Source organism: Acomys russatus, chromosome X (genome assembly GCF_903995435.1).
Source record: "Acomys russatus chromosome X, mAcoRus1.1, whole genome shotgun sequence".
NCBI classification, from domain to species: domain Eukaryota; kingdom Metazoa; phylum Chordata; class Mammalia; order Rodentia; family Muridae; genus Acomys; species Acomys russatus.
Genome location: NC_067169.1, coordinates 123,599,320 through 123,618,778, shown reverse-complemented (window position 1 = coordinate 123,618,778; position 19,459 = coordinate 123,599,320). Strand labels below are relative to the sequence as shown.

Sequence of the window (19,459 nt, the reverse complement as noted above, 5' to 3'; positions counted from 1 at the left end):
CTGTTTTTTGTTTGTTGGTTTGTTTTTTGTTTTTAATTTAGTTTTATTTAATTAATTTACTCAGATTACAACTCAATTGTTATCCCATCACTTGTATCCTCCTGTTCCTCCCTCCCTCCCGCTTTCACCCTATTCCCCTCCCCTAGGTCTATGACTGAGGGGGACCTCCTCCCCCACTATATGGTCATAGGCTATCAAGTCTCATCTTGGTAGCCTGCTTATTCTTCCTCTGAGTGTAACCAGGCCGCCCCACCAAGGGGAGGTGGTCAAATCCGGGGCATCAGAGTTCATGTCAAAGTCCCTGCTCTCCACATAACTGTGGAGCATGTTCCGTCCGTTGGCTAGATCTGATGGGGGTTCAATGTTTACTACTTGTATTGTCCTTGGTTAGTGCAATAGTTTGATCAGACACTCCCGCCCCCCGCCGCCTGGGCCCCGATCCATCCATCACGCTGTTCTTCTTGTAGGTTTCTAGGACCCTCTGGGTCCTTCTATTTCTCCATCTCCTATATGTCTCTGACCAAGAGTCTCAGTAGGATGTCCTCACATCTATCCCACTTTCCTGGTAAGTGAAGACTTTCGTGGGACATGCCTTTTGGGCTAGTGCCCAATTATAAGTGAGTATATATCATGTGAGTCTTTCTGCTTCTGGGTTAACTCACTCAGTATGATCACTTCTAGTTCCATCCATTTGTCCACAAATTTCAGGATTTCCTTGTGTTTAATTGCTGAGTAGTATTTCATGGTGTAAATGTACCACAGTTTCTTTATCCATTCTTCTACTGAGGGACACTTAGGCTGTTTCCAGGTTCTTAGCCAGGTGCTGTTATGTCAAGGTCCTAGCTTTCATTCAAGTAGTTTCTGCCTGACTGCTCACAATGGTCAGAGTCAAGACCCTTGTCTCAAGCCTTTGGACAGATGCCTTCTTTTAACATTCTCTGTAGGAAAACGTTTTCCCAGTATAAATGTCATTAAGGCTCATAGAGTGAGAAATAGAAAGAAAAACAGTTTTAGGAGAAAAGGCAAATTTCAAGGTAGCTTTTAGACAAAATTAAGCCTGGACCATTCATAATACTTAAGGGCAGTGGTGATCAGCTACAGATCTTTGGAACTTTGCCAAGCAAAGCCTCAATACCTGTTCTGGACATCTAGAGATCATGCTGGACAGTTGGAGGTCTCTGGAATTTTGTCAAGCAAAGCCTCTACAACACGTCCTCATGCCTTTGACAGCCAATGAACAAGGAAGACCAAGGAAAGATGCTTAAATATCACTTAGAAGGGGAGATAAAATGGACATCGGAGGTAGATGGAGGGAGACAGCTGGGTGGGAGTGGGGGTAGGGAGGGATCAAATGTGGGGAGGACTAAGGGAGAACTGGGAAAGAGAATGAAGGGAGGCATCTCTAGGATGAACCAGAAACCTAAGATAATGGAAACTCCCAGGAATCTATGAGAGTGACCCTAGCTAAGACTCTAGTAACAGGGGATATGGAACCTGAAGCAGGCTAGACTTCCAATAAAGGGATGGGGCTACAACCCACCCACACAACCTTCCACATACAATTTGTCCTGCCTACAAAGATGTTCAAGGGTAAAGATGAAGCAGAAATTGTGGCATTGGCCAAACAATGACTGGTCCAACTTGAGACCCATGGCATGAGAGGAATCCCAGCCCTGATACCACTAATTATGCTCGCCTATGTTTGAAGACCTGAGCCTAGTATAACTGTTATCAGAGAGGCTTCACACAGCCATTGATGGAAACAGATGCAGCGACCCACAGCCAAACATCAAGCAGAGCTTGGGGAATCCTATGGAAGAGGTAGAGAAAGGATTGAAGGAGCCAGAGGAGTCAAGGACACAACAAGAAAACGTACAAAACCAAGTAATCTGGGCCCATAGGAGCCCAAAGAGACTGAATTGACAATTCAACAATCAGGGAGTCTTCATGGGACTGATTAGGCCCTCTGCTCATATGTACCAGTTGAGCAGCTGGGTCTTCATGTGAGGCTCCTAAAGCTGGAGCCAGGGGACTATCACTGCTACGCTGCCTGCTTCTGTGTCCGTTTCCCTTAACTGGGCCGCCTTGTCTAATCTCAATAGAAGAAGATGTACCTTGTCTTACTGCAACGTGATATGCCCAAGGCTGGCTGATTTCCATGAGCATCTTACCTTATTGTGAGCTTAGTTTTGTGGGTTTTGTTGCTGCTGCTGTTGCTTAATTTTGGGATTTCTCTGTGCAGTGTTTGCTAGGGTGGACACACAGCCCTTCATCCCAGCTGCCTCCTGAATATGTGGGAAGGCCTTATTTCTAGGTAGACAAATCAAATTCCATCCTCGGCCCTGATCCTGAGACACCTGGCACCAATGGAATCTTTAAAAACAAAAACCAAGAATGCCTAGGGGAGCCCTGCTCCCTCACTGTTGGGCACCTACCATACTTGCCCACCTAATTCTGTTCCTCTAATGATGCAGTAGTGCCCACCTGTTTCCCAGCCCTCCAGGCCCATGCTGGTCAAGAGGCAGCTGCTAGTCTTCAAAACCTAGGACTCTGGAGAGAAGACATGGTGTGATCACTCTATTTCATGAGATAAAAGTCAGTCACCTCGAGTTCTGCCCTTCTAGTTAGTGGACACTACCAGGAGCCCATTAACACGCTGACTGTCCAACAACTCCAAAAGCACATAGTTCTTTCTGTATCTTCATCTGCATTGTCACAAAGGCTTAGATCACAAAAGCTTAGATCACATTTGAATACCAGGGTTATTCAAGCTTAATCTCTATACGACAGCAGCCGTCCATCAGCAGGGTACAAGTTACTGGTTTCTAGCATATCCACAGATGTATGAATATCACCGTGACCAAGTTCAGAATGTTCTCATTGCCCCTCAAAGAGCCGTTGTGCCCATTAGCTCTCGCTCTCTCCTCACCCCACTCACCCCCAGGAAATCACCACCGACTTTCTGTTTGTGAGACAGGATCTTGCTCTGTAGCCTAAGTTAGCCTGAAACTCATTAAAACCTTGCTTCAACTTTGAGTGCATGCCATAAACAGGTCCAACTGACGCTGTTGTTGTTTTCGAGACAGGGTCTCTCTGTGTAGCCCTGGCTGTCCTGGAACTCACTCTGTAGACCAGGCTGCTCTGGAACTCACAGAGATCCTCCTGCCTCTGCCTCCCGAGTGCTGGGACTAAAGGTGTGTGCCACCGTGCCTGGCTTTTTTGTTTTGTTTTGGTTTGGTTTGGGTTGGGTTTTTTTTCTTTGTTTGTTTTTTTGTTGTTTGTTTGTTTGTTTGTTTGTTTGAGACAGGGTTTCTCTGTGTAGCCCTGGCTGTCCTGGAACTCACTCTGTACTGTAGACCAGGCTGGCCTCGAACTCACAGAGATCCACCTGCCTCTGCTTCCCAGAGTGCTGGGATTAAAGGCGTGCGCCACCACGCCCAGCCCAACTTTCTTTTCGGCAGTCAAAACCTAGCGGAAAATCTAGACTTGGGTCCAAACTAAAATTGTGTTGCAATTTTACAGATGAGGAAACCAAGGCTCAGGGGTTTCGTTAATATCCAGACTGGGACTTGTCCATATGACCTCAGAATCGGTTTTCTTTCTTTCTTTAAGATTTATCGATTGATTACTTATACGGTATGCTGCATGTACGCCTGCAGGCCAGAAGAGGGCACCAGATCCCATTATAGATGCCTGTGAGCCACCATGTGGTTGCTGGGACTGGAACTCAGGACTTCTGGAAGAGCAGCCAGTGCTCTTAACCTCTGAGCCATCTCTCCAGCCTAGAATCAGTTTTCTTAACTATACAATATAAAGCTCACATAACCTATCCTTCCAAACTTTATTTTTCACCAGGCAGTGGTGGCTCACACTTTTAATCTCAGCACTTGGAAGGCAGAGGCAGGTGGATTGCTGTGAGGTTGAGGCCAGCCTGGCCCAGGACAGCCAAGGCTACACAGAGAAACCCTGTCTCAAAAAACCAAAAAATAAAAAATAAAAATTTAAAGCCAAACTTTTTATCTGAAACCAAGCCTTGCCTTGTACCCTAAGCTGGTCCTCCTCCTGTCTATCCCTCTCAAGTGCTGGACTATGTGAGATACTCATTCAAATTCTGACAAAAAGGAAAGAAAACTTGCTAGTCAGGCACAGTGGCACATATTTATAATCCTAGCACTGGAGAAGCTGCGACAAGAGGATGACTCTAAATTCAAGGCCATCCTGGATTACATAGTAAGTTCCAAGCTAGGCAGAGCTACAGAGTGGGACTCTAAAAGCTTTACTTACCCGGGATGTAGCTCAGTGGTGGTATTGCATGCTGGGTTCCATCCCCAGCACCACAAAAAAGCTAGAGTCACTACAGTTCTAAATAAGATTTCTGTACTCTAATTTCTAGTACATTAATATAAGTTCTATGAACCACCAGTTATGGTAACAAGTGATGTCTATGAACGCATTGGCAAGGGAATCCTGATACTGTCTCAGACAAGCTCCGCGTCAGTAAATGCAGAGTATCCCCGTGCTGAACTCCTGTCTAGGGTGTGTGACTGAACTATGTCACAAACTAGGGATGTGGGGAGGCTTCTGTCTCCTTAAGCTTAGACAAGGCTTCTAGCTCCTTCTAGTGGGCAGAAAGGGAAAACAATAGAAAAGGTCAGTGGTAATGTGATTTAGGACAAGTACTCAGAACTTTTGTTTATACTTAGATGAGTGACAAAAAGAAATCAACTGTACAGATTAGGGGACAGAGCCGTCTCAGCAACGGAAACAACAGGAGCAAAGGCCTTAAGAAACAGAAGTGCAGGGGATCTAGGTCCTCTCAATGCATGGTCCTTGGTTGGTGCGTCAGTGTCTGCAGCACGCCCCCCGCCCCAGGCCTATATTTGTTGACTCTGTTGGTCTCCTTGTGGAACTCCTGTCCTCTCTGGGTCCTTTTATCCCTCAACTCTAAGACTCTAAGACTCCCTGCACTCTGCCCAAATTTGGCTGTGAGTCTCAGCATCTGCTTCGATCCCCTGCTGGGTGGAATCTTTCAGACATCTATGGTAGGCTTCCGCCCAGTTCCCGCTCTTCCGTAGCTTCCGGACCTAGACCCTCTGCTCAGATGTAGTCGACAGGCAGCACAGTCTCCTTGTGGGTCCCACAATATGGGGAGCAGGGGCCACCTCTGCCATGCACTTTGTTGGCTGCTCCTTGACCACTTCCTCCTGGTGGGGCGGCCTTGCCAGGCCACAGAGGAAGAGGACACAGGCAGTTCTCATGAGACTTGATAGGCTGGGGTCAGATGGTAGGGGAGGGCTTCCCCCTTCTGAGGACTAGAGGAAGAGAGGAGGGGATATGAGGGAGGGTGAGAGGGACCATGAGGAGACGAGGGGGCAGGCTCCAATCAGGATGTTAAGTCAATACATTTTTAAAATTTTATTTTAAGATTTATTTAATTATTAATTATACATACTCTGCCCGCATGTGTGCCCGCATGCCAGAAGAGGACACCAGCTCTCACTGTAGGTGGTTGTGAGCCACCGTGTGGTTGCTGTGAATTGAACTCAGGACCTTTGGAAGAACAGACAGTGCTCTCAATCTCTGAGCCATCTCTCCAGCACTAAAATTTATTTTTAAAAAAGAAACAGAAGTGCTAACTGGATTTGAGGAAAGGGGAAAAAGGCCACTGTGGAATGACCTGGCTTTTAGGGAAGGTGACATGAAGTTACATCAACACAAGGCTGAGGATGGAGTGTAAGCCTCAAGTGACAGAAAACCGGTGGGAACAGATTCACCAGTAAGCAATGGATAAAAAAGACCCTGCAGTGCCAATGGGAAAGTACACCTAACAGTCGATGCAGGATGAAGGGAGCCAGGACTCCTCACACTGAGCCCAGCTGGATGAAAACCGAACACTCAACAGCTTGTCTAACCTCCCCTTTCCCTGGTCCTTCCAATGATAGATAGATGGCCCAGTCACTAGATGCCTCTCCTCCATATCCATGACGTTGGCTACCACTCCAGAAGACCCTCATGCTGCTCTGCCGTCTCTGCAGATCAGCTCTTTCTATCACGGTCACTAAACACTGAACAAAATGCTTCCATAATGCCATAATGTTTCCAAATATCCACCTTTGTGTGACATTGGTGTGCTTATAAAAGGGATACACACAAGGTGGCCATGTGACAAGAGTGGCAGAAGCAGAGATACAGGTCCAACTAGAGAGAACTAAAAATTGCTAGGACCTGGGAGAGGGGTCTGGAATGGTTTATCTTTTATGAGGAACCTACTCTGTCCACACCTTTATCTCTGAGCCCTGCCCTCTAGAACAGGGGGACAGGAAATCTTTGTTGCCTAAGTCCCCAAGATGTAGTACTTTGTTGCTACAGCCACAGGAAATCCAAGCCCCAAATGAGTTGACTTAGCCCCTTGCATGACTCTGTTGTGTCAGCAATGAGCTCTTGTCAGCCACAGGCTGAGGAAACCTCAAAGCTCTGTGTAAGAGCTACTTCCTATGTAATGCGTGTAAATTAAAGGCACAGAAATAGCACAAACAAAAAGCTTTGCTACTGGCGATCCTATCCCTCCATCTACCAAGTGAGGACAGGGTGCATGCTTGCTGGTCTTACTTCTTTATTTCACACTGTATACATAATTTCATCCTCTGGCCTTTTTCTACCATACTACAGAGAAGGTTCCATGTAGCCAAATGTTCAAGATGCTGGCCATGCAGGTCTGTGTCATCAAATAAGTGATGTCTTATTTCATCACAGCCTTTGGTGGTGACAGATGATGGTGCCATGAGGGCCACGCCAATGAAGGAGTCACTGTGAAGATGAAGCTTTCAGAAGGTAAGAGGGCTAAGGGTGCTTCCAAAGTGCTTGTTCCATCTCACCAAACATCCACCTTGAAAGAGGAAGTACTGGAGGTCTTGCCTTGCCTGAGGGTATCTCCCACAGGGCTGCAACTGTTCCTATTTTGGCATCATTTCTCCTTACATCTGCACCTTACCATTTGTTACTGCACAATCTTACTGGCTGTTTGGATTTCTCCTGGGCATGGACCAACAAAAGAAAGCACACTAACAGTAACAAGACTTCTAGCTGGCTGGATCCAAAAGTTCTCTGCCAGAGGCCACATAAAAGACCCAGGTGTGGTGGCGCACACCTGTACTCCCAGAACTCAGGGATGTAGAGGCAGATGGATCACTGTGAGTTCGAGGCCAGCCTGGTCTACAAAGCGAGTCCAAGACATCCAGGGCTACACAGAGAAACCCTGTCTCGGGGAAAAATGTGTAAAAGCAAATAAGCTAATTCCCTTGTGGAGAGGGCACAACCAGTTTTTCCAGGTGTGGCTGAAGTAATTCTAGAAAAGAAAGGAGCATGTCCCATGTCAGAGAAGATGGGAGAATCTCAATTCCTTGTTAATACTGCTTACTGACCACACTGCAGGGTAAGCAGGTGCAAAGGCTCCCACCCTCTAAAAGGGTACTAGGTCCCAACCATTGTCTGGGGCCACCCTCAATTTTGGAGCCGAAGCCAGAATGTTTTCAAGCTCCCAGCTGGTCCTGCTGTGCAACTTGGGTCACACCTGCTTTCTGAGCCCCTTTCAGGATAACGTATTGGTCAAAAAATCACCTTTGCATCTCATTTAACCTGGATGCATGAAGCCCATACAGCCACTGCAGGCAGCCCAACAGCTGTCTCACTGCAGCCAACCTGCTTTTCCCAGGCAGAGCCACTGACCCTGGTAGCAGCACAGCCTCCTCCAATTCTGAAACCTAGTGGTCACCATCACCCTAGAGACTAAGTCTCTCTAGCAGAATTGCAAGGCTTAGAGGTATCTGCCTTTGGGCTGCATTTACTCAGGTTCTGATGGTGTAAGAACATGACTTTATTTGGGAAGAGTCTTGGTAGGTCGAGTGAGGTAAGGGTCTTGAGCTGGAGGCTCTCCTTAATCTAACCAGGTAGACCCACATCTGCAATTTGGTTTCCAATTCTAAACTGACAGAAGACAGAAGGGAGCCCTGAGGCCTTAGAACCAGAGATTGGAATGATGGGCCTAAGCCAGGCAACACTACGGATAGCCAGAAAACACCAAAGGCTAAGAGAAAGCCTGGAATTGATTCTAAAAGCCTGCAGGAAAAAAACTTAACATCTGAATTCCAGACATGAAAGAGTGATTTTATTTCTGCTGTTTTAAGTCTATGAGAATTTTTTTGAACAGCTATAGGAAAGTCATATGCCCCCGCAAAACCAAAGTAAACCAAGCTAAACCAATAGTACTCCTAAAGGAAAATTAAAAGTTAGGGTTTTAATGAAAATTTCATGAATAAGGAACTGGTCTGTTTCTTTAACATGTTCCCAAAGATCCTGTAAATTACAAAGTGGAAAACTTGCTCCCCATCCCCTGAGAATTCTGAGGAAGCCCCAACCCAGCTCAGGCTTACTTTTTAAATCCTTTCTGAAAAATCTGAATTCTACTCAGCCTTCTCACTCTTACTGGAAAGGCAGCGCTGTGAATAAAAGCCCAGGGATGGACGTACAGACCCCACTCATGAAGGCTCGCAGGAGGGCACGAAGGACTGCAGGCCCGAGGAGTGAGCAAGGCGTGTCTACTGCCTTCTCTGCTCCAACTTCCTCCCTTGACTAGAATTGCAAGGCCGATGCCAATGACTGTGAGGTTCCAGAACATGTCTAGAACCTTACAAAACAAGTGAAGCTTTGCCTTTTTGGTAATCTACCAGGTACTCCTAAGTGGCTCCTAAAACAGGACATTTGGGCTGGTGGAGAACACACCATCATATACTCCTGGAGTGTAAACTGTGGCCACTGCCATTCACACAAGGCAACAACGTGATTGGCAAAAATATGAGTGCACTGTGGCTAGAACAAGAAAAGCATGTATGTTAAATACTCTTTTGTCAGACCACAAAGCAGTCCTAACTCCAAAGCCAAAAAATGAGAGTAAAGAAGCTTCTAGTTCCCCAAATAGTAACATAAAGTAGAACAAGGTGTGCACTTTCTATGATAGTCAAAAACTATCCTGACTGGTCATCAAAGAGCTCCCCAAAGCAGTGACCCGACAGAAGTGAGTGGGACTATGAAACGTCAAGCTACATCAAAGGAAAAAGACACGTAAGCATACTCTTTAAGAAAGAACAGCATGTCTAGGAGATAGCAGAAACCCAAAGGCCTGCCCACCTCCTCCACGGCAAGGCTCCAATGCCACATCTAAGCATTTGTCCTAGATGGAGACACAGATCAGTGCACAAGTACTTACAGTAGCAAAAAGACAGAATACGTCCCAAATGTCCATCCGAGACAACACAGGTTATGAACCTAAGTGCCACATGTCCCGGGAGGAGAGCCTGTAGCTCCCAGGCAGGAAAGGCACCAGCTGGAGGGCGGAAGAGCTACACTCAGCTCTGCTTGGAGAAGGGGTGCTCCCTGAGAGCCCCTGGCCTCCATTCTAGACTCCCTAGGAAAATGGGAGAAGAGGGAGGAAGAAGCCACCAGAGGCAAGTGGCTCAGGCACACAGAAGAAAAGGGGAAAAACAGCCCTGAGTGGTGCTGTCTACCTTAATGGAGGACTAGCAGATGAAGAGGCCTAAAGCAAGGGTCCTGCTAGGCCCTGAGGCCCACTCTTTAACAGCCCTTAATTGCAGACTATGCAAGTAAAACAGGAAAACGCAAGTTGCATAGTTCGGGGCGTGGCACTACAGGTGGCCTTGCATCCGCTGCTCCTATTCTATGCACTCCATGACGTGTATCTGCAGAGTGTCCATATCAGGAGCCTGATACTGGCACTTGGGACAACAGAAGTCAGGTGGTTCCTCAGGAGGGCTCCTCCGCTGGTTGGACAAGGGCGAATGAAAGGAGTGGTGAGCTGAGGAAAAAAGAACACAGGCTAGCTGAGTAGGCTTCACGCCCAGTCTAGGTAGACCTGAAAGGGAAGGAGAGGCTAACAATGTCCTGAGATCTGCTGATACCACTGTATTTGACCACATGTGTGGCTGGAAACCACCTCTACCAGCACGTTTTTCCTTTTGCCTCAGAGTGGTATTGGCTACTGACGGGGGTGGCCAACAAGAGCTCCCCAAATCACAGCAGCAGAGAGGCCAAGCCATGTTTCCTCAGCACAAGACTCTTCCTTCCCTGCCCATCTCCTCCCACCACTCAGCACCTGTTCACTCACCCGGAGCAGGGAGTAAAGGGAGCTGGGAAGTCTCTACATGGCGCTTCCTCATATCCTCAATCCTTTGAAAACAGAAAGCATTCAATCAATGCCTGTGGGCTTCTTTCTTAGGAATAAATACCTTCACTGAGATATGACTCATTTGTCATACAATTCACCAATTTAAACTGTATCATTCAGTGGGGTTTAATTCTATTCAGCATATCCAAGCATCAGTATACTTTATTTTTCATCAGCATAATTTAAGAATATTTTCATCATTTCCCAAAGCAAACTTCATACTAATTAGCAATTAATCCCTGGGCTCCCCCTATATTCATTTCCTTAGAACCCTGCTACAAACTACCACACACCTAGTGGCTTACAATAACAGAAATGTGCACAATGCAGGATGCCAGGTGCCCTAGATCAACATGTCAGAGGACTGGGCAAAAGCACCATGCCCTCCCCTAGCTGGTGGTGGCATTTCCTGTCTTGTAGCTGAATGCCAGTCTCTGCCTTGGCCTTATTGTGGCTACCTCCTGTGATCTTAACTTGGTGCTTCTATTAGGACCACAGTCTATTAATTAGCCTAACGTGACTTGGAGTTAACTAGTCATATATACAAAGATACTATTTCCAAACAAGATTTTGTGGTTTTAGGTAGACATATTTGTACTAGTTAGGTTTTGTTGTTGTTGTCAATTTGACAAAAGCTGGAGTCATCTGATAAAAGGGAGCTTCAGTCGAGGAAACATCCCCATTAGGCTGGCCTGCAGGCAAGCCTGTAGGGCATTTCCTTCACTGATCATTGACTTGGGAGGGCTAGTGCCCCGGGGCTGGTGCTACTCCTTGAGCAAGCACCTGGGTTGTATAAAAAAGCAAAGTGAGCAAGCCGCGGAGAACAAACCAAAGAGCAGTTCCTCCATGGTTTTTGCTTCAGTTCCTGGCTCAAGTTCCTGCCCTGACTTCACTCCATGATTAACTATAAGGTAAAGGAAACCCTTTTCTCCCCAGTGTGCTTTTAGTCATGATATTTATCACAGCAACAGTAACCAAACTAAGACAGACAATAGTACCAGGTTCTTGGGGAATGGCTAAGACAGACCTGACCATGTTGTTTTATGGAAGACTGTGGAAAGATTTTGGAACTTTGGACTGGGAATGCCATCAAGTGATTAGAGCCTAATGGGCTGTCCTGTAGGAGCCAAGGAAAATAAGAATGCAGAGACCAGTGCAAAGGATGAAGGCCTGCCTTGTGATGTTTCAGAGGGAAGCAAAGATTCTATCAGTGTCATTTATGTGGTATCTGGAATTAAGAATCTGTAATTCTGGTCAGCTGGGGCTGAAGAATCGGATGTGATGAACAAGAGACCAACAGAAGTAAAGTAAAACCTTTGCTTTACTGGGACAATTGATGCTGGTTAGAGGAAGCTGCGAAATTAGTGGCGATTAACAAGAGATCAGCATCACTAAGATAAAATCTCCTAGACTCTAGAATCTAGAGACTATCTTCTCAGGGTCAACACAAGGCTCTATCTCATGCTGGCAGTCAAACGTGATAACGTGAGGGATCATGGAAAGCAGCTAAAGAGAGCTCAGGAGAAGCTACTGGTGAAAGAGCATCCTCAGTTGCAGTGAAGACCACAGCATATTGAATGCCAGTACCACAGGATAACCACCACAGAAAGCAGCAGTTGTGGCACACAGCCAGGCTGAGCTTATGGCATGAGCTATGTGTGCTGTGAATGGCAGAGCCAGAGGATCATTAGTAGGTCCCAGATATCAAGAACTGCATTTTTTTACACTGTTGGGTTTTGGTTTGACTTAGATTTGTGACTGTGCCCTGGTTCTTCACTCCTGGAGTAACAAAATATGTAACAATATTTTGTAGGACCCCAGTTGAGAGACTTTAGACTTTTAAACAATTTGGGTTTTTTAAATAATTTATTTTATTTGCCTTGGTGTTTTGCCTGAATGTATGTCTGTGAGACAGTGCTGGATCTTCTGGACCTGCAGTTACAATTGTGAACTCCCACGTGGGTGCCAGGAATTGAACTCAGGACCTCTGGAAGAGCAGTCCTCTGAGCCATCTCTCCAGCCCCCAAGAGTTTGGCTTTTTTTTTTTTAAGGGTGATGGACTGTTTTAAAGACTGGGATTTTTAAGCTTATGTTTTATATTGTGATATTAACATGAATTGGAGGACAAACAATAAAGGAAAGGTTATGGTTTAACAATGGGGTGTTTGTATGTCAAGCTGACAAGGGGTTAATTGTGCTGGTTGGCTTTTGTCAACTTAACACAAACTGGAAAGAGAATCTCGATTGAGGAATTGTCTTCAACAGACTGGCCTGTAGGCAAGTTTGTGAGGCATTCCCTTGACTAATTGACTTTTCCTGGCCTAGCCCACGGTGGATGGTAGCACCCATGGGCAGGTGGGCCTGAGTTCCATGAGAAAACAAGCTGAACAAGCTGGTGAGCAGCGTTCCCCTGTGGCCTATGCTTCCGTTCCTGCCTGCAGTTTCCTGATCTGACTTTCCTCTGTGATGAAATAAATCTTTTCCTCCCCAAGTTCCTCTAAGTCATGGTCTTTATCACAGCAACAGAAACAAAACTAAGACACTATAAAACCTAATTTATCCCCACAAAAACTCCAGCCTTAGATACATCTCAATAAATTCATTTCTGTGAAGGTAAGTGGGAAAGGTAAATGTTGGCAGGACAGGACACAGGGAGAGCAGCAGGAGGTATACGGAAACTTAATAAAAATACCAAGAGCCATCACTGTCCTGCAGTTACTACTGGTTGTTGCCCAGTATAGACCTTCTGTGTGTGGCTGTGCCCTGGCTGCACTCTTAGAGGCCCACCTGGCTGACTCATGGCAGCCAGCTCTCAGCTTGGTGACCTCGCGCTGCAGCTGCTCCAGCTGCTCCTGTAGAAGTTCCTTCTTCTCCACCAGCTTCTCCCGGGCATGTCTCTCAGCTTGGAAGTCAGCCTTATAGATATCCGCCTGACAAATAGAACAGAGGTGTGCCACCATCCATCAACTGCCCTTCAAGCATTCTATGCCATGCTCCAGAGGAACAGAGCCCTGTCCTGTCCCCGAGGACCCCATGAGAGTATATACCATGAACACATAGGAAAGCTTGTGATCCCAAGAGCACCAAGAGGTCAAGTGAAAAGGCAAAGGACTCAAGAACACTAAGAGAGGCCACTACAAAATGATGCCAAAAGGTGCAGCAGACCCCACTGCCTGGGTGGGCAGGCCGGAGCAGAGCCCTCACCTGGGCCTTCAGGACTGGCACAGTCTCCATCACAATCTTGTGCTGCTCAGCCTCCTCTTTGAGTTTATCAATCAATTCTTGTTTGGCTACCAGGGCCTCCTCAGCTTGCTGGAGCTGCTGCCTCAGATCTTCCAGCTGCATGCCCTAGAGAAAGACACAGGGATCTGGCGAGTCTCTTGGCCCTCCATGGGGCCAAGCTTACCTCCCTGGCTGGCCACTGTTCTGAGAACTAAATAGGAAAAGCTGGAACAAAGCCACACCTCTGGACTTTGGGGTCAATGACAAGATCTCAATGTGTGCAGGGAGAAGACACTGAGGTCTTAGGACGCACAAAGATCTTAGGACTGATAGGAACTCGGAGGATATGAGCACTGCCTCCTACTCTGCATCATTTTCTAAAGAGAATTCCTAGCTACTCACCCTTTCTCTTGACTCTTCATATCTTCAAAAACAGGAGCCGCCCTCTCTCCTGAGCCTTCTCACTCCACAGCAAGTTACATACTAACCCTCCACAGAATGCAAGCCCATCACACATCAGGCAAGCCTACAACCCAGGGATCCTTTGAGCCTGCCACTTGGTCAAAGGTCTGCTGATCACACACACACACCCTATACACATGCACACATGCTCTCAACCAAAAATTCCCTCCAGGGATTAAGCAGCCATTTTTAAAAGATTTTTCTTAATTTATGTGTGTGTGTGAATGCGCATGTGCATGCATGAGCCGTGTGTGTGTGTGTGTGTGTGTGTGTGTGTGTGTGTGTGTGTGTGTGTATGTGTGTGTGTGTGTGTGTGTCCAAAGAAGTCAGAGATGCTACTAGATCTGCCAAAGCTAGAGTTGCAGGTGGGCATAAACCACCCAATGTGGGTGCTGGGAACAGAATTTGGTGTAGAGGAATTTTAATTTAGAAGATGGCTTCTCTGGCAAGAGATCACATCCAAAGATCTTCTAGGTCTGCGTGATCCAGCTAGAATACAAGCACACCTTTAATCCAGGAGACAGAGGCAAGCAGATCTGAGTTCAAGGCCAGCCTGGTATAGAGCAAGTACCAGGTAAAGAAAAACTTAGGTCCAGGCCTGGTGGTACCTGCCTTCAATTCCAAAGGAAGGTAAAGTGAGTTTGTAGAAGGAAGCACCTATGTTTGAAAGTGATGTATAGTTCAGTAGCAGAAAAGGCGGTGAATCAGAGAAAGATTTGGCAGAATAGGATACGCCAAACTCTCTTGAGAAGAGAGAGGAAAGGGAAGCTACTTAAGGGGCAATGCAGAGAGAGAGAGAGGGGAGGCAGTTTTACCAGAACAGTAACAGAGAGACAGGTTGCAAGTGAAGACAGAATACGCCAGAGAACAAGGAGCCAGGAGATTAGAGCAGATTTCTGGAGTTAGTTTGAGGCCAAGCAGAGCAATTCAGGGGCAGAGAGAGAAGCCAGATTGAGTAAGTCAGCTGGGAGATGGGTTTGATCCAGAACAGCTGAGTTCATCCAGCCAGCCCAGAGCTCAGTAAGAACAAGTAAGGGTGAGCTTATTAAGCAGTAAATCTCAGAGGCTGAAAACATCCTAGGTCTAGCATAGACTGTATGGAGGCTAAATTCCCAGGAGTAGGCCTAGGTTAGCATAGACTGTATAGAGGCTAAGTTCCCAGGAATAGGCCCAGGTTAGCAGACAGAGGCAGTAGGCTTCAGAGACGACAATTAAATCAGGTGAGTAAAAATTACTTTTGCAACTTGAGTCCTCTGAAAAAAACAGCAAGTGCTCTTAACCACTAAACCATATAACTAATTCTTCATCATGTGATTTGGTTTCGTGCTTAATCCTTATAAATATCCTAAGAGCACACTATGGATGACAACATCCGTCTTAAAATGTGACCAGTAACTTTAAGTAACTATGCACAATTTGTGTTAGCCTGACTAATCATGAGGTGTTTTTATGCAGAGGTATTCATGTTTCTATTGTATTTGCTAGAAATAATAGTGTTTAAATATTTTGAATCTACTTGTGCAACACTATTTGTAGTCTTTCAAAAGTTGTTTATATGCTTTCTGAATTAAAGCCATATTTAGGTGCTAGAGTTCTCACCTTTTACATAGAAGGTTAAAAAAAATCACAGTCATAACTGCGCAGATGAAAAAAATGTTTCCATGGAAATGTAGTAATCATTATGGCATGGAAACATCCAGTTCTTAACCTAAAATTTTAAATGTATGCTTAGAGAGGGGTCAAATTTTATTTTATCCACAATAACTGCCTGTTTTGTTATAATAAAATAAATATATAAAATGTAAAGTTTTGTTTATCTAAACTCTGCAACTATGAAATTTTTTGAACAGTTATGTACACATGCATGCACACACGCACACACACACATCATGGGGTTTGATTTTGCTCCTCTGCCTTTCCGTATAGTTCTCGTTTTGTTAATAGAAAAACAGACCAACTCCCATTTTTGTGAAACCCTCTTCAGATATTTCATCTTGCATAGCTGCACTGTTCTAGAACTGCAGAGATCTTTTTGTTGTTGTTTTGTGTTTTTTTTTTTTCAAGACAGGGTCTGTCTGTGTAGCCCTGGCTGTCCTGGACTCACTTTGTAGACCAGGCTGGCCTCTAACTCACAGAGATCCACCTACCTCTGCCTCTCGAGTGCTGGGATTAAAGGCGTGTGCCACCATGCCTGGCAAACTGCAGAGATCTTAATGGTAAATAATTTTAAGAAATTTTAGTGAGAAGCAGAAATGCCTTCATAAGTCAGTTTCTCTAGTCTATTAATATCATTTGGCTTCCCATTGCTCTCTGGAGTTATTTATTCAGTGGGGGGATGTTTTTATGTTTAGGGGAGTAGCTTGTGTTTGGTTTTTGAGTTTGAGACTATACATAACCCTGGCTGTCCTGAAACTCGCTCTGTAGACCAGGTAACCTTGAACTCTGCCTCCCAAGTGCTGGGGTTAAAGATCAATATGTGGGCTTTTAACAAGCTTATTAAATTTTTTATATAAGTACTGAGTTGTAAAGAATTATCAACAGTCCATTCTATTTATGAGAAACAGGAGTACAGCTAATAAACTTTATTGTAAAAGAATGACCACTAGACTGTTGGTCATGGTAGCACACACCTGCAATCTCAGCACATGGAAGAGGGAAGTGAGAGGATCAGGAGTTCAAAGCTAGTCTCAGCCACCTAAGAGTTCAAGGCAAGCCTGGGCTCTCCAAGACCCTGTCTTTATTATTTTTTTCTGAGACAGGGTCCTTCTATGTAGCCTTGGCTGTCCTGGAACTCATTCTATAGACCAGGCTGGCCTCAAACTCACAGCAATCTGCCTGCCTCTGCCTCTTGAATGCTGGGATTAAAGGCCTGCGCCACCATGCCCGGCTAAGACCCTGTCTTTACGAACATGATACTCTCCACCGTTGAGTGGAGAGTGAGATCTGACTCTCACACGAACTCTGGTGCCCCTTTTCTGACCACGTCCCCTGGATGGGGAGGCCTGGCGGCACTCAGAGGAAGGATAGCAAGTTACCAAGAAGAGACTCGATATTCTAAGAGCACATATAGGGGGAGGAGGTCTCCCTCAATCACAGACATAGGGGAGGGGAGAAGGGGGAAAGTGGGAGGGAGGGAGGAATGGGAGGAAACAGGGGAAGGGCTAACAATCGAGATGTAATATGAATAAATTAATAAAAATTTTAAAAATCTATTTTAAAAAAAGACCCTGTCTTTAAAAAACAGAAAAAGAATAGGCAAGGGAGATAGCTCAGTCAATAAAGTACTTGTGATGGCCTAAACTCAAACCTCAGAATCCATATAAGAAAAAGATCTGGGTATGTATAGCCCCTGACCTCAACATGCACTTGCAAGTAGGCGCACACAAAGTTATCACTAGAAATTGCACCGCCCAGTTTAGACCTGATGACGATAAAGTCAAAAAGACCTCCAAGTCACCTCAGAAATGTTTCTGGAAGAGGTAAAGAGAGGCTAGAAAGATGACTCGGCGGTTAAGAAGACATTGTTGGAGAGGGCCCAGGTTCAGTCCCCAGCACCCATATGGCTTACAACCATTCATAACTTTCATAACTGTGGCTCCAGGCGATCTATTACTCTAGCTGCAGCAAGTACCAAGCACACACACAGTGCACATACATATATGCAGGCAAAATACTTTTTACATTAAATAAATATAAAAAAATTTAGAGAAAAAGAAATGTTTCTAGGACTCCCCCTGGCTCTGCGCATGAAGAAATGGCCTCTGTGCAGAAAAACAAAAACAGGCCATAGACCGTATCTGAAAGCCCTAGACCCAGACACCCTAGTGACACCCTGGGGATGTGTCCCATCTCCTTGTGGCCATCATAAATCATCACAGCTGCAACCCCAATGAAGGTGTCAGGCAACTTGAGAGACCCTTCCAAAAGCAAGATGTGCTCAATCTCTAAGGTCACACTGCTCCCCTTCAGGTATACTGGAGGAAGTAGGAAAACCCCTCTCCCTGGAAAGGCCAGGGCAGCCATACTTACTAGCTTGTGCTCTTCACTTACCTTGCTGCTCTTAATGTGGCTGTCGTAGTCTTGGAAGAGCTGGTGATAGGCAGCCTGCAACTGAGCCAGCTTTCGCCTGCGCAGAAGGAGCAACTAGAGAAGCTGCTTTGCCCAAGTGCAGCCATATCTTGCCTAGTAAAGCTTCACCCTCTTCCTTCTTATCCCATAATAGACCTGAAATGTGGGCTCCTGAGGGCATCAACTCTAAGGAAAGCTTTGCTGACTGCAAGGATTCACTGCAACTGATTTGGCTTGTACATAGTTCTTGTTTTCCTTAAAGCCAAAATCTTGGAATGTTTCTCCCAAGGGCTAGGAGACAGCCCAGGAGTAGAACCTGTGCCTCATGTGTTTGAGGCCCTACACTCCATCTGTAACACCAAAAATAAAATAAACGTAGAGGCAGGGAGATTGTTCTAAATTACAGGAAACTCAACAGGGTGCTGAACCACATGCCAATAGTAGGTTGAGGGCCTGGGCAGGCATTGTAAAGCCAGAGTAGGAGTATTGAGGGCCAGCTTGAAGCCACCATGGCTCCTTGTTTTCCTTACACCAAAGCATATTTTAACTGTGGTGAAAAAAAACCTATGTAGCGCACAGAGTAAATCAAGAATGTAGATGGAATATATTTCCATTCACATACAATAGTTGAGTGTGTCATTATCAAGGCAAAGGCACTCTCCAGAAAGCAGAAAGCACCGTGGATGCTCTGATCTCCTGGATCAACCCTCCCAGCCACTCACTTCTCCTCTGAAGCAGCCTGTCGCTCCATTCGCAGGGCAGCCTCCACACTCTGGTTCTGCATGCGCAGCTGGTCCACCTGAACACTGTGTTGCTGCTGCAGCACCTCCCGCTCGCTCTCTAGCTGTCTGACCTGCTCAGTAACTGCTCGCATCCTGGCATGCAACAAAACAAACAAACAAACAAAAAAAACCACTGAGGGAGCTGTGACCAGGGCAGCCTGGGGAAGAGTCCTGAATAGCATATGTCTGAGAGCTGATTCTGGTGGCAGAGTAAAGGGACCATGGCAAGGAGGCAGTTGGGAGATAGAAAATACAAAGCAGCTCCTGACATGTGTTGCTCCTATTCAGAGGCCCAACAGACAGTCATGGGCAGTTGGCAAGGAGGTAGACTAGGAAGAGGGTAAGGTACCTGCATACTAAGCTGCTTCCAAGACCAGGTGGGAGCAGTCCCTGGAAAAGTACCAAAGCAGTCTGGGTAAAGTGATTATTCTAGATTATTCAAAAGATTATTCTAGAAGCAGCATGGAAGACTGCCATCTGAGCTCATGAACACTGTGCTACTCAGAACTCAGCTGGAGTCCCAGGTAGCCTCACTGGAGGCTCAGTTTCCACCCCTGGGTTACACAGCTTCATTGTATATGTAGGACATGGTACCAATATATCTCAGCAGAGAATTCACCTCTCCGTCTATACTGTAAAAGTCTCACCTATTATCACCCATGGGCCCCATATTTTCTGATCATGGACC

At 45.9% G+C, this 19,459-nt stretch overlaps 1 protein-coding gene across 3 annotated transcripts in view; it reads right to left on the bottom strand.

Annotated features, from left to right (window-relative positions):
- Positions 1 to 9,188: 9,188 nt before the first annotated feature.
- Positions 9,189 to 19,459, bottom strand: part of Ikbkg (inhibitor of nuclear factor kappa B kinase regulatory subunit gamma) — a 21,721-nt gene continuing 11,450 nt past the window's right edge. For all 3 annotated transcript variants that reach the window (XM_051142258.1, XM_051142259.1, XM_051142257.1), the window contains 6 exons: positions 18,712 to 18,864; positions 17,972 to 18,047; positions 13,442 to 13,585; positions 13,025 to 13,167; positions 10,178 to 10,239; positions 9,189 to 9,868 (listed from right to left, as the gene is read on the bottom strand). In XM_051142258.1, coding sequence (XP_050998215.1) covers positions 9,726 to 9,868; positions 10,178 to 10,239; positions 13,025 to 13,167; positions 13,442 to 13,585; positions 17,972 to 18,047; positions 18,712 to 18,864 — 721 coding nt within the window. In that variant the 3' untranslated portion in view covers positions 9,189 to 9,725. The remainder of the gene's footprint in view (positions 9,869 to 10,177; positions 10,240 to 13,024; positions 13,168 to 13,441; positions 13,586 to 17,971; positions 18,048 to 18,711; positions 18,865 to 19,459) is intronic.